General features: G+C 42.2%; 1 protein-coding gene and 1 long non-coding RNA gene across 3 annotated transcripts in view; one reads left to right on the top strand and one right to left on the bottom strand.

The window, feature by feature from the left end:
* The window catches only part of LOC127598985 (uncharacterized), a 138,268-nt gene that overhangs the window by 76,704 nt on the left and 48,052 nt on the right, over nucleotides 1–13,512 (top strand). The gene's annotated exons all lie outside the window — the stretch shown is intronic.
* Nucleotides 1,658–12,614, bottom strand: LOC127598907 (receptor for retinol uptake stra6-like). 2 transcript variants are annotated; one of them, XM_052062505.1, is made up of 17 exons: nucleotides 12,231–12,614; nucleotides 12,044–12,110; nucleotides 10,657–10,742; nucleotides 10,433–10,572; nucleotides 9,268–9,434; nucleotides 9,073–9,180; nucleotides 8,557–8,627; nucleotides 7,941–8,020; nucleotides 7,783–7,844; nucleotides 6,360–6,522; nucleotides 6,209–6,284; nucleotides 5,860–5,993; nucleotides 4,982–5,099; nucleotides 4,789–4,890; nucleotides 4,503–4,666; nucleotides 4,210–4,347; nucleotides 1,658–2,784 (listed from the first exon to the last, which is right to left on the bottom strand). In XM_052062505.1, exons 1-17 carry the CDS (start codon nucleotides 12,329–12,331, stop codon nucleotides 2,519–2,521), a joined length of 2,043 nt encoding a protein of 680 aa, XP_051918465.1. In that variant the 5' UTR covers nucleotides 12,332–12,614; the 3' UTR covers nucleotides 1,658–2,518. The 2 variants fall into 2 exon arrangements, with proteins under 2 accessions (XP_051918465.1, XP_051918466.1); XM_052062506.1 differs by having other exon boundaries at nucleotides 1,658–2,766; nucleotides 12,231–12,609.

Genomic DNA, 13,512 nt, shown 5'->3' with positions numbered 1-13,512 from the left:
TTTTCAAAAATAGCAGTGTCAGCAAAAAATCTCTCTCTCTCTCTCTCTCTCTCTCTCTCTCTCTCTCTCTATATATATATATATATATATATATATATATATATATATATATATCCCGTATATACCAAACAAAGTGGCCTATATCGCGAAACATATATATATATACATATATATATATATATATATATATATATATATATAGAGAGAGAGAGAGAGAGAGAGAGAGAGAGAGAGAGTTTTTTTTGCTGACACTGCTATTTTTGAAAAGCCTCGTATTCCCTGTTGGTTCTGAACACAACCAACCACTGCGTTGACATGTACCATGACCGAAATGTTGAGTTGCTGTTCAAAACATTTTTGTTATCATTTAGTGCAAGTGTTTCAAAAACAGTACAAGTTTAAAAAAAAAACTGTGAAAGTACTCATGAGTGTGTGTTCAGTCCAGTTTTAACACACACACACACAGATTCTTTCAAAGTGGCCTATCTCAGTCAAAGTTGAACCCTGGTTGCCTTTTTGGCACATGCCGCTTTAATAACGTGCGGTAGCAAGAAGCTCACTGATGCCCTCCTGTCGTGTTTTACCAAAAGTGGAACTCTGACCTCAATCATCCTGTTGTCATGCCGCAATTGATCGGTCTTGATCAATAGACGTGCATGTGAGTTTGGAAGAACAACAGGCCCGTGGACTCCTGCACTTGTACGAAGGGCAACGGACAGCTTCGGTATCAACCAAAGAAGCGTTCACTTTCTTGAGAATGAAGGCTGACTCATCAGAGACAGAGAACGAGGAGAAAGGCAAATCTGATTTTTGTTTTGTTTTGTTTGTTTGTTGGTGTGGTCTCAAAACTTCAAAGCATAACTGACCAAATTTCCCAGTGTTCAATATCCAATGAACTCATTCGCTCCCAAAGACGTTTTTAACCCTTGTGTGCTCCAAATTAAAAAGGCCTTAAGTTACGCATTTTACAATTTTTGTAATGATGTATTTTGTGTTATAAAAACATTCTTTTTTTCTTTTTTCAAACACTCAAAATGTTCAGAGGCATCTGTGCTATCCATACATATATAGTTTTTATTAGTTCTTTGGGATTTTTTATTCTTTATTTTTTCCAAAAGGAAAAAAAAATTGTGTCTGGAGGTCCCAACCAAGCCCTACTAACAATCCCGACCGGACGGTTTGAAGCCTCCTGCAAAAAGGCAAACTCATTTGCGATCCTCTGACGCCACCTAAAGTTGCACAATTGGAATGACCTCAACCCAACAATGTGGCATGCATACGTCTGTCCAAGCAAAAACAAAGCGATTGACGTAAAAATCGAGTGAAATACATGTTTACACATTAGGTTTACGATGCATTCAAAAATATGAATTATAATGGGTCTGTGTGGTGCAAAATATGTAAATTGTGAAGATTAAGGTATCAAAACGTTTTTTTAATTATTGCTGCAATGCCTGAGAATTATCAGCCGGTGACGTCATGAAATTTAGGCCATTTTAGAACCCCTCCATAAGTTTCAGCTCTCTCGTCTTTTTCTGAATGCCTTTGCCTTTGATTCAAAGACATCATTTTACATTTATCGCAAGCGGTGCACTACGAGGGTTAAACGTCTTTTCAGACTTGGTCCAGAATTGGCTGGTACTGAATGATCATAAACTAAAATCCGCCACCTTTATTTGTAAATGACAACAGCTTTGCTCATTGCATTTATGACCGAGACGTGCACTGTTGGGTTACTTCGACTTGTGATCGTAATATGCACGGACGGTACAGTCGAGCCTCGTGACAACGTACCGCGACGGACGTAACAAATCTGCACAGTACAACGGTAGTTCCTGGTAATCGAAATAAAATCATAAAATGGCTGCGAGCTACGACGTATAATACAGTATGAGCGTTTATAGGTGTATAAACATGTTAGGCAGTATACACGTCAATTACAAATATACCGTATGAAGAAAAAAAAAGATTTTATAAGACATGAAACAAACCACAGGAGCGCTCCTACTTCCTCTTTGGAAACATTCAGTCAGCAAATGTTACTCGCCGTAGGCAACGGCGCTCATGATCGCGCCGTGCTTCCGGAAGTACAACCATGTACGAGTCGATCAGTAGTGTTGCTAAGCAACGGAGGGGGAATCTCACGTGGGATATCTTGTTCATCGGGAAGGTCGGCGGCGGCAGTTAGCTTCTCGCGGTTCGTTGTAACGATGAGCTTTTCTCTATTTTGCGGGGGGAAATCTGGTCGTTGAAAAGACATTTATGTTATAAAGGTGCCGGTGTAAGCAAAATCGGCAAATGGAAAACGATTTACGTGGAATTGGGACTTTGAAATGTGAGTGAAAACGTCAACAGGGGACATTGAAACGAGGCTCAACCGTGTTATAAATCATGGACGGTAGCACAGTCGTGCAAATTAGCTTCTCACTTTTTTTTTTTTAACAAATATCATCTAAGCGCCCGACTTCCTTCTGACATAATTTCGACAATAGTTTACAGCGCTGCGGCAATGAGCTTCTCAACGGGTTTTATCTTGGTTCTCATCGGATGGCTCAGCGGATGACGCCTTGCTCGCCTCCCTCTTGCTGTTTGTCTGCTTGCTGCGTTTTGGGCTGCCGTTGAAGACGCTCTCCATGCTCTGCGTTGTCTGGAAGTGCTTCCTGGAGCCCAGGAGGGACGGGTTGTTGACCAACGTGTACACCAGCTGCCAGCGGGAGCGAATCCTACGACCGCCGGTCGATCTGCTCGGCGAGCTTTCTTGGATCCCTGCAAACATAGAGCAGGCTGCGAGGACAGAACCACATGCCGGTCTTGAGTGCTTGAGGCTCTATGACTCGGTCTCTTGTATTGTCACTGTTTTGTCTGCATCCTTTCCGCGGGCTGATTCTGCGTAGCTGAATGAGATAACCAAAATATGAGAGTTATTCGTACGATGGAGTGTCCACTTTAAGTAAAACCACAACAGTGTTAAATTGAGTAGCTCAAACCCAACTGGTGATCATGATTGTATTATTCAATGATGACAAGTACTCGAATTGAAACTTATTAGCATGAATCTAAAACTAGAATTCCCAATCTGTGTGCTGCTGCGCATTGGTGTGATCTTAGTTTTGTTATTTTTGTATTAGTTTTAGTCTTAGTTTTATTTTTTTTAAATATATGTAATATTGTGGTGCAAAGACAAAAGGTCGAAAAAAAACAAAAAAAAAAAAGGTCATCAAGTTTTGTGTCATAAATCAATTCAAATGAGGGTTTCCGTACGGGCGTATGGCAGAATAGAACTAAATGAATTTAACCCTTGTGTGCTCGAAATTAAAAAGGCCTTAAATTACGCATTTTACAATTTTTGTAATGATGTATTTTGTGTTATAAAAACATTCTTTTTTTCTTTTTTCAAACACTCAAAATGTTCAGAGGCCTCTGTGCTATCCATACATATATAGTTTTTATTAGTTCTTTGGGATTTTTTATTCTTTATTTTTTGCAAAAGGAAAAAAAAATGGTGTCTGAGGTCCCAACCAAGCACTACTAACAATCCCGACCGGACGTGTTCATGTAAAATGCATTGGTTTGAAGCCTCCTGCAAAAAGGCAAACTCATTTGCGATCCTCTGGCGCCACCTAAAAGTTGCACAATTGAAATGACCTCAACCCAACAATGTGGCATGCATACGTCTGTCCAAGCGAAAACAAAGCGATTGACGTAAAAATCGCGTGAAATGCAGGTTTACACATTAGGTTTACGATGCATTCAAAAATATGAATTATAATGGGTCTCTGTGGTGCAAAATATGTAAATTGTGAAGATTAAGGTATCAAAACGTTTTTTTTATTATTGCTGCAATGCCTGAGAATTATCAGCCGATGACGTCATGAAATTTAGGCCATTTTAGAACCCCTCCATAAGTTTCAGCTCTCTTGTGTTTTTCTGAATGCCTTTGCCTTTGATTCAAAGACATCATTATACCATTTATCGCAAGCGGTGCACTACGAGGGTTAAAATGAACCCCAAAAGCTCATGCGGGATATTACCTGACCAAGACAAAAATAAAGGACGTTTTCGCTACTAATAGTTAGTTTTATCAAGATGCATTTTCATCTTCATTTTCTTATAAACATTTAAATGTTTCGTTCCATTTTAGTTTTAGTCATGTATGACCTCGTTGCAGGGTGTGTGTGTGTGTGTGTGTGTGTGTAATTTAATGCCTACCTTCCTCTGCATCTCGTATTTTCTGGCCTGCTCGGCCACCTTCAACCGTGACGTTCAGCAGCAGTCCACAAAAAGCTTTCAACACCGGGTGTGTCTGGCTCACCTCCGTCTTCAGAAATTGTGTGTAATAATGATATGCTGGGGAGGGAGGTGGGGGTGGGGGGGGCGAAGGACACATGTCAGTGACATGAATTCCGCAATATCTTCAAACGTTTATTCTAGATGGATATTAAATCATGAATTAATGGTGCTGCTGTTTTGCCCGAGTGCTGCTTGTGGCCTTTCCACTGCACCTGGGTCATAGTTTTCTGCAGCGCGGTGCAGCAGACTCATGTCCACACGGCCAAGATGCACAATGTTGTACAGTGCCGTGATGACCATTCGCCATATCGCCACTATGAGCCCCACCACGGTGTTGATGAGAAATAACAGATAAGTCAGAAGGAACAAACTCCCCCTGGAAACACCCCCCCCCAAAAAAAAACTGTTTAGAACATTCTTTCCCTTGATTATTAACCGCGAAGTGCTTTGCAATCAAGCTCAAAATATACAGCACCAAATGAATGTCGAATGCTGTACCTGTTATTTAAGTCTCGGGTGCCAGCATCTTTTTTGACAAAGGCAAATTTGGCAGCGACATGCTGAAGCACAGTGACCAGGATCACCGTAACCCACGCAGGCCTAAGTCATCACACATACAGGTTCAAACTTATTCAATATTAGCCCACTAAGAATGAAAAAAAAAAGAATTGATGTCCACTTGCTGACTGACCAAGCCTTGCCGGCAATCTCGAAGACCATGAGGTTGCGTCCGTAAAAGATGGGGATGATGATAAGGAAGACCAGGAACAAGAAGCAGATGAAAAACACCACCGTCTGGATTGCCATACCTGCCAAGATGGCACGCAACAAACATTTGAATCGTTTTTCGATCGTGTTTTTTTTTTTCCAAGATGGCGCCCGAGTAGGCAGCCTTTGGCAAGTGCTCTTCAAGAGCCTTGCTTTTTTGTTCTTTTTTTGCTGTTTTTGTCTTTTGTTTTGTCACATGTTGTTTGTTGTTTCATTGTGTGGACCTGATATGGACTGTTTTCAGCGCTTTTTGGCCACGACATTTGTCAAAGGAGCAGTATCTGTGCTTTGTGGTTGCGCCTTCTCGGCAGCACGCCTGTACCAGCACAGATTTTGATTGGGAGGAATGTCGGCGCCATTGACTGTTGGTGCTGGACAGACCTGGGCCGCTTGTGTTTTTTGCGCCAGTAATGGGCAACATTTTTCACAACCCCGTTTTGTTCAGTGGCTATGTTGGCGCTGTTGGACAGTTGGCGTTGGTGCGGCTGGATGGATGACCGCTGAAGTTGAGGATGAGGAGAGAGGAGCGTTGGCGAAGAGCGCCGATGCGTATTTGGAACCGTGAGTCGCCACTTGGAATTGAAATGGATTTCCAGAAAGCGCTATATAAATCAGCATGTATTGTATTGTATTGTATTGTGTTTCTAATATGCTCGCTATTGTGTCAGCAAATGAGTTAGGCAAAGCATGTTTCAGTGTTTTCAATTCAAGACGTCTTGAGTCCTGTAGTGACATCATTGTTCCATCACATGATGGTCACGGATGATATGGTGACGTGTTTTTTGTTTTTTTGAGCTGTACCCAGACAGACGATCGCAGCTTGGTATCCAGTCAAGCCCATCCAACACAAAACGCCCGATCTAGATGGACGAAGGCTCTTCTGACTGTTGTAGAGGTTGTAGATTTCACCCTTGTACAGTCCCCTCAGGTTTGACCTGAAGCACAGAGCACAACGGAGTACGGGAAGGCTCGCTTTCAATATGACCGTTCGTCCACTTTCTCGACCACTTTTCCTCATAGGGTCACGACTAAGGCGCAGCCGATCCCAGCTAACGTTTAGCGACAGGCAAGGTACTTTCTGGAGTGGTCGCCAGTCAAAGAGACAAAAGTTCATTCGTTTCTTGAGCGCTACGGACTCCAATTTCAGTACCTGTGGAGTACCATGGCCCTCATGAGCATCACCAGACTGACCACACAAGACAGGGTCATTGCACAGAGGTAGCAGACTGAAAAAAAAGAAAAACATACACACATTACACATATTATCAATCCAAATGCATTTTTATTCGAGTGCCCCAAACCTTCCAGCAGCCAAGTGTAGAAAGTGACAATTCGGACGACCTCCATTCTGTCATCGGAGAGGATGATCCCAAATCCCAGTAAGAGGAAGGCAATGTTCTCGTCAATACCGGCACGGACAATGTGGAGAGTCGGGACAACCAAGACGACTAACAGTAGGGCTGTCTGAAAGACAAAAAATGTTTCATGTAATGCACAAAAAACAACAACAAAAAAAAAAAGATCGACCACAATATGATCGACTGAGTGTGAAGAAAGGCTTTTAATTATTTAATGTATTCATTAACGTATGCCTTTTTTGACATCAAAATGGGCTTTGCGTGACTTCTTTCTATTGACAAAGACTGTAAACGTAAGAAAAGTATCAAATTAAAGCACCATAAAATCTTGTGAATAACATGCACCCATGTGTAATGTGCCCCACGCCCCAAAATCAACTTTAAAAAGCAAAACCTTTTCTCTGTACTTGATAATACTGATTTGCTGGTATTCTTGATTATCAAGGTGAATAATCTGAATGAAGAAAGATTCGAAAGTTACCAATAAATTGTAAATGCTTTTGAATCCAAGTTCAAATCTATATTCTTTGCCATCCCCATGGTGAAAGTCATAATATTTTTAAAATCATGTTTTAAAACATGTTATTCTTCCATGGTATGCTCTTTTTGTCCTATAAATAAGCAATATTTGTAAATCTCATGACTTTGCTTTTAACTCACTTTAACTCCGTAACTGCTTTAATTGTTCATTCATTCATCTCCCTAACCGCTTGATCCTCACTAGGGTCGCGGGGGGTGCTGGAGCCTATCCCAGCTGTCTCCGGGCAGTAGGCGGGGGACACCCTGAATCGGTTGCCAGCCAATCGCAGGGCACACAGAAACGAACAACCATTCACACTCACACTCACACCAAGGGACAATTTAGAGTGTTCAATAAGCCTGCCACGCATGTTTTTGGAATGTGGGAGGAAACCGGAGCACCCGGAGAAAACCCACGCAGGCCCGGGAGAACATGCAAACTCCACACAGGGAGGCCGGAGCTGGAATCGAACCCGGTACCTCTGCACTGTGAAGCCGACGTGCTAACCACTGGACTACCGGGCTGCCCGTGCTTTAATTGTTGCACTGTTAATTACAGTTTGTGAAGCACATTAAGTTATCTTGTATATCAAATGCGCCATAAATTAGTGATTCTGTTTTTGTGTGTGTGTGTGTGTGTGGGGGGGGGGGGGGGGGGGGGGGGTTCCCAAACACTGGGTGCTGCTTTGGTTTTGGTAAATGTCTCAACAATTACGAAAAATCTTCATTTCTTTGGCATATTAAAAAAAATAAAATTAGCATTGATTAGCATGACATGCAAATCAAACATTTTCAAGTAGACTTTAATAAAATGAGGCATCAAGGTGAGGTGCTCAAAATGACTTACATGGTATATGGCCACCAAAGCTACAAATACGGATACGGCCAGCTTTAGAGGGAAACGAAAAACTAAAAGAAGCACACAAAAAAAAAAACAACAACAACAAAGCTGAGTGGAGCTCAGAATGAAAACTCCGATTTTTTTTAAAAGTAAAATGCACACACCTTTTTCTGGAATATAAATATAACTCTTAGTCACTGCCAGTAGTCTCTCCACCGGTGTTGCTTTGTCAGACGACGAGGACCTGCAGAGTGTCAACAAAAACAACCCGTCACAGCTCTCAAGCATATTCACCAACAATTTATAACTGGAGAAGTCAATTTAAGAACATGGGAGGGAGCTTTATTGAGCCCTTAGTACACATACGTCGCCTTTAAATGACATCATTTAAAAGTGAACCAATCTCTTTTTTCATCAATGGATGCTACAGCTTCTTGTTGACTTTGAAACATAGCTTGTAGCCGACGTGTGCACATTTTGAGCATGACGTCTCTGATCCACTGGTTAAAGGACGCTTTGATTCTCTCCTCTTTCATCTCAAACCGCTTCAAACAACAAAGCGTGTGACGGAAAAGTGGTTAGGATTGCACGACTGTCCGTGTTTTATGTTATGTGTTGTGTTTATTATTTTACTTTATGTGAACTGTTTTGTAAAGCGCTTTGTTACAGCTGCCGCTGTTGTGAAAGCGCTATATAAATCATAATGTATTGTATTGTATTGTATTGTATCATTTCTTGTGGACTACTTGAATGCTGAACCGGGAAATGGTTTCGATTCACCTGACTGCTGTTGGCTCCTTCTTTTTGAGAAGGGCTTTGACATAGTCGCTGTAATAGGAGCTTTCGAGGTCCTGCAAGAAAAAAGAATTCCGACTTTGGTTGAATGCTTTGTACGGGAACGCAGATAATAATAATAATAATAATACATTTTATTTGTGGGCGCCTTTCTAGAAACTCAAGGACACCTTACAACAAGCAGTTAAAATCACGAGTACAATGTTAGATGAAACATCCTATTTGCTAAAATTGTTCCCACGGTTGTATGCAAGTGATATCTGATGTCGAAACAAAACCTTGTGTTTGGTTCCTTCGTGCGAGGGAAAAAGAAGAAAAAAAAACATCACAGGTCTTGTATAATCAGCTCACAGAAAGCTCTTTAATGTAATCATGAACGCGATGCTTCACACTGCTCAAATACATGTCGTTCAGTGGCAACGAATATGTGTTTTCATCCCTTTCCTGCTCACTACCTCACTCGACAAATTGCAAGGGAAGTCACCAACAAGCATTTCTCACCTCTTCGGTCTTTGTTCCTCTGAAAAACAGCAAAGGAAACCGGACGCAAAGATACGCCAGGCAGGCCAGCTGAGGCAAACTTGCTAGCAAAGAGTAGAACTTATACAGCTGTGAAACGAATGGGAGACATTCTTAGATGTTGGATAAAATGGGAGAAAGTAAAAACATTTTTAAAAAGTATTCTTAATACATTACCTCCGGAGTCCTTGGGCAGTCCAACTTTTGCCACAGCTGAATGCCAAAATGGCTGACGGAGAGCAACGAGCCAAACACATAACCGGCCTTATGCTGCAGAGTGCTACAAACCATCAGAGGGTAGTAGAGAACCGGATAGTAGAAGATGGCCGCTATCTTCATGAGCTCTACACAAACATGGAGGTGAGGATCGTTGTGTAATTTTTTTTTTTTTTCGAGACATCAGGCACACGTTCTCTTACATTTGATATTGAGTTCTGGGCGATGTGGAAGACATGGAAGCTGATTCCATAGAAGGTTGATGTGTTAGCTTGGAGGTGTGAAAAATGTACTCTTAGCTATAACTGATAGATGTGATTTGTAAATTGTGCTCTTTTTGCACAGTATGTCTGTCATGGGTTTCTGTAACATGTTCTCTCTCCTTTTGGGACCATTTAAGTGGGAACCACTTTGAAATATAAATAATTGACATTTATGGTTAGTTTGTTTGTTAGCACAGCAAAGCATGCTAGCTGTTTGCACCAAGATAATTTGCTGAGTTGTTTTTACTTATATCTTTAAGTTGGGGGGGGGGGGGGCGATAATGGACAACAGTTCTATAAACCTTCTTTGTTGTGAAAATGCAGGGAAGCCATTTTTCGCCGCCATGTCTCTAAAGCACGGGTGTCAAACTCATTTTTGTCACGGGCCACATTTTAAGCCGTTATGACTGAAACCATATCATTACGATTTATTCAACTATTGTTTAAGTTTCTGTAATGAGGGGTTTCCTAACAAGAAAATGCTTACAGTATCACTCTTATTTATTACAAATGTGAATTTGAAATTTTGGTAGCGATTTTAGCTAGCATCATGAAAGTTGCCATCTGTGATTTGCGTTCGCCGGCCACATAAAATGATGTGGCAGGCCAGATCTGGCCCCCGGGCCTTGACTTTGACACAGGTGCTCTAAAGGATTAGTGGTGAGAGTCCCAACGGCATATTTTGAAATCCATTTTCCAGTTCCTGGACAGAGAGAACACACAAACTCCACACAGGAAGACTGGAGTCCTGATTCAAAGCCCCTAATCTCAGAACTGTGACACGGATATGTAAAAACACTGAGTCACTGTGCCGCCTACAGTAAATATATTTGACATATTTTTGTTGCACTCCGAATGGGCACCTTTGATATCAGCTGCTGTGTCTTTGGAGAAAGGCAGGGGATCAGGTGCAATCACCAGCATGGCCAGTTTGCTGAACAGCAGTCCAAACACAGCCATCGCCACACCTTTGCTCTGTGTCTGATCCAGGAAGTTGGTTGGACTGTGAGATCATGCAGGAGCATCAAACCATGTCGCACGGACATAATCGGTAATCCCAAAAAAATCAAGCACGAACAGAACTCGCCTCAAGATACTGGAGGATCCTCGTGTAAATCCTCGGCAGAATTGATTTCTTCGGGTCAGAGCTGCCAGAATTAGCACAATCACCAGCTGGGGGAAAAAAAGGACCTCTGTTCACATTTATCAGGACGCATGAACTTTTACCTTGTTGGTATGCTTTCTTTGGTCTAAATCAGTCGATTGGACGGTAAATCCGGGACACTTCAGCCCAGTTGGATGACTGAAATGCACTTTGCTGTGGAGTCAGCCAATCCTCCATGAAGCATCTCCAGTTGGTCCCAAATGCTGCTGCTTACCTCTTGACTGGAATTTCTGAGAGGGAGCATATAACTCCTACTCTGGCATCCCTTCACTGGCTCCCGATACATTTGAGAGTTCTTTTGAAGATTCTATTATTTGGTTTCAAATCTATAAATGGCCTCGCCCCACCTTACCTCTCTCAGCTCCTCTCTGATTTTATTCTTTGGCCTTTGACTCAATATGAGACGTGATTTTTAGTTTGACATTTTTTGTGCCTGTGACTGTTTCATTCATTTTTTTTTTGTTCTATTCTTTGTTGTATAAATTATTTTTGGTCCGCATACGGCATTTTGTAAAGAACGGTCGGTAGTTGTTTTAAAGTGCTCGATAAATTTGAGTCAAGAGTTGAGCTGAGGTTTATTTCTTTGACATTCTAAAATGAGTAAAACCAAAACCGGAGGATTATTAAATAGTTAATAATTTGGATGTGGTAGTTTGAAATAAATTTGGCCTATGGTGATATTGACAAACTGCAGTGCAGCAACTACTCAATTATATTTCTTTTAAAAGGACACTGCAGTTGCATATGAAAACAATGCCATGAAATTGCAAAACAAAGTAGTGTCTTTTTTTAACAATATATCAAACCCAAGCAAAGCTCTTATTCAGTAAAATCCGATTGCCAAAGAAGAAACGAAAATGAAAAGTAAATACGTGAAGCTGTGGGTTGCAAAGCCAATTCAAATTTATTGATCTTGCTCTTGATCATAAAAAAAAATAAAAGTCTCAAAGAGCTTTGGACCGTGAGCTCACTGATTTTTGTTTTTGTTGAGTTCAGTAAACGAATTTTGTCAAGTGGTTGCACACAATAAAATCATCTGGATCCAGATAATATTTTTGAGCTGACTTTACATCTACTCCAAAATTGTATCGCGGTCCAACCACAAAATAATATTGAGTAACTTCCATCCATCCATCCATTTTCTGAACCGCTTGATCTTCACTAGGGTCGCAGGGGGTGCTGGAGCTTGAGTAACTTAAACACAACATTTTTTTTCAGTGTATGTGGGGGGGGGGTCCACTGTAGCAGGTTGTCCTTCACGGACTTTTTAGCAACTTTTTACTAGCTTCTTTTTTCAGTGTGTACTTACCGATATAGAGAGCATGCATGTGTGAAAGATTGCGTCATTCGCTGTTGGGTCACACGGTGGAATGACCCTGGAGGACAAATACATGCAAATAAACTCATGTTGATCGATCTGTCTGACAGTGTTGTGGGACGATTCAATAACCGACCCTTCTTTTCCGATTTCAAGCTCGAGAGTGATCGAAACTTACTCTTTGGGAGGCTTTGTAGGCTCTGCGTTATCCGAGTACCAGTCGGAATAATCATAGTAGGAATACTCAAAAGGTTCCAATTCATCCTTGCTGTGGTTCATCGTTCCTGCTCGCTGAAGTCCAAAAGTTGACGTGGGACAAATCAACCTCTTGCGCCTCTCTTTCCCACTTTGATTCAGGTGACACGGGCCAGAACGGCTGACGCTGATGCAAAGCTGCGACCAAGCGGCGCAATGAATACCGTTAAGAATTATACGCAGTAGATTAGCCGCTGCACAGCGGGGTGGGAGGGAGGCGGCGTGCAAGAAATGGAACAAGATTTTGACCGAAGGTGAACCCTGATGCCCAGTGAAGATTAGCTGTGCTATTCGGCCCGTATGTTCAACCAAAACAGTTTTTGGTTAATTTACGATGATTTATATGGGCAAGGATTTTGTTTTTCTGGACCCTTTTATTGGCTGAAATACTCCATTTATTGTTTTTGTGCTCAGGCAAAAACTCGGTGTAGTATATTTCAATTGCTTTGGGGCCACCTTATGGTGTCCTCATGCCAAGGAACTATGTTGGTGTGAAATGTTGGCCTGTGGCGTCCGGGAGCATTTAAAACAAGTGGAGCAGCTGGAGCTCTGGTGCGGCCGACACAACCTCGGGCTGAACACGCTCAAGACTGTAGAGATGATCGTGGACTTCAGGAAACATTCTTCTCACCAGTTGCCCCTCACACTATCCAACTGCCCTGTGTCAACCGTCGAGACCTTCAAGTTCCCGGGAATCACAGTCTCCCAGGACATGAAGTGGGAAGTCAACACCATCTCCATCCTGAAAAGGGCCCGGCAGCGGATGTACTTCCTGAGGCTGCTGAGGAAGCATGGCCTGCCACAGGAGGTGCTACGACAGTTCTACACGGCAGTCATCGAATCAATCCTGTGTTCCTGGTTTGGGGGGCCGCCACAAAAAAGGACAAAATCCGACTTCAACGGACAGTTAGGACGGCAGAAAAAATCGTTGGCGCCGCCCTACCCACTCTTGAGGACTTGCACACTGCAAGAATCAAGACAAGGGCACGGAAAATCCTCCTGGAATCCCCCGCACCCTGCCCACCACCTTTTTCAGCCACTCCCCTCAGGCAGACGCTACAGATCCATGCGCACCAAATCCAGTAGACACTTAAACAGCTTCTTCCCTCTAGCCATTAACTCCTTAAACAGTCACTGACATAGTCACTCTTCTTGCACCACAAAATGGTACTACAAAACTACTGGTTACTCTAAAACGGTTCAAT

This window comes from Hippocampus zosterae, chromosome 4 (genome assembly GCF_025434085.1).
Source record: "Hippocampus zosterae strain Florida chromosome 4, ASM2543408v3, whole genome shotgun sequence".
In the NCBI taxonomy this organism is placed as follows: domain Eukaryota; kingdom Metazoa; phylum Chordata; class Actinopteri; order Syngnathiformes; family Syngnathidae; genus Hippocampus; species Hippocampus zosterae.
This window is presented reverse-complemented; position numbering and strand designations above follow the sequence as displayed.

What these genes read in the sequence shown, in the direction of transcription:
- LOC127598907 (XM_052062505.1), bottom strand. Translation starts at nt 12,331, where the DNA reads ATGAACCACAGCAAGGATGAATTGGAACCTTTTGAGTATTCCTACTAT. An exon ending in ACTGCCCAAGGACTCCGGAG is followed by an intron (nt 9,181 to 9,267) that starts GTAATGTATTAA and finishes TTCGTTTCACAG; the next exon opens with CTGTATAAGTTCTACTCTTT. An exon ending in AATACGAGATGCAGAGGAAG is followed by an intron (nt 2,785 to 4,209) that starts GTAGGCATTAAA and finishes CTGTCCTCGCAG; the next exon opens with CCTGCTCTATGTTTGCAGGG.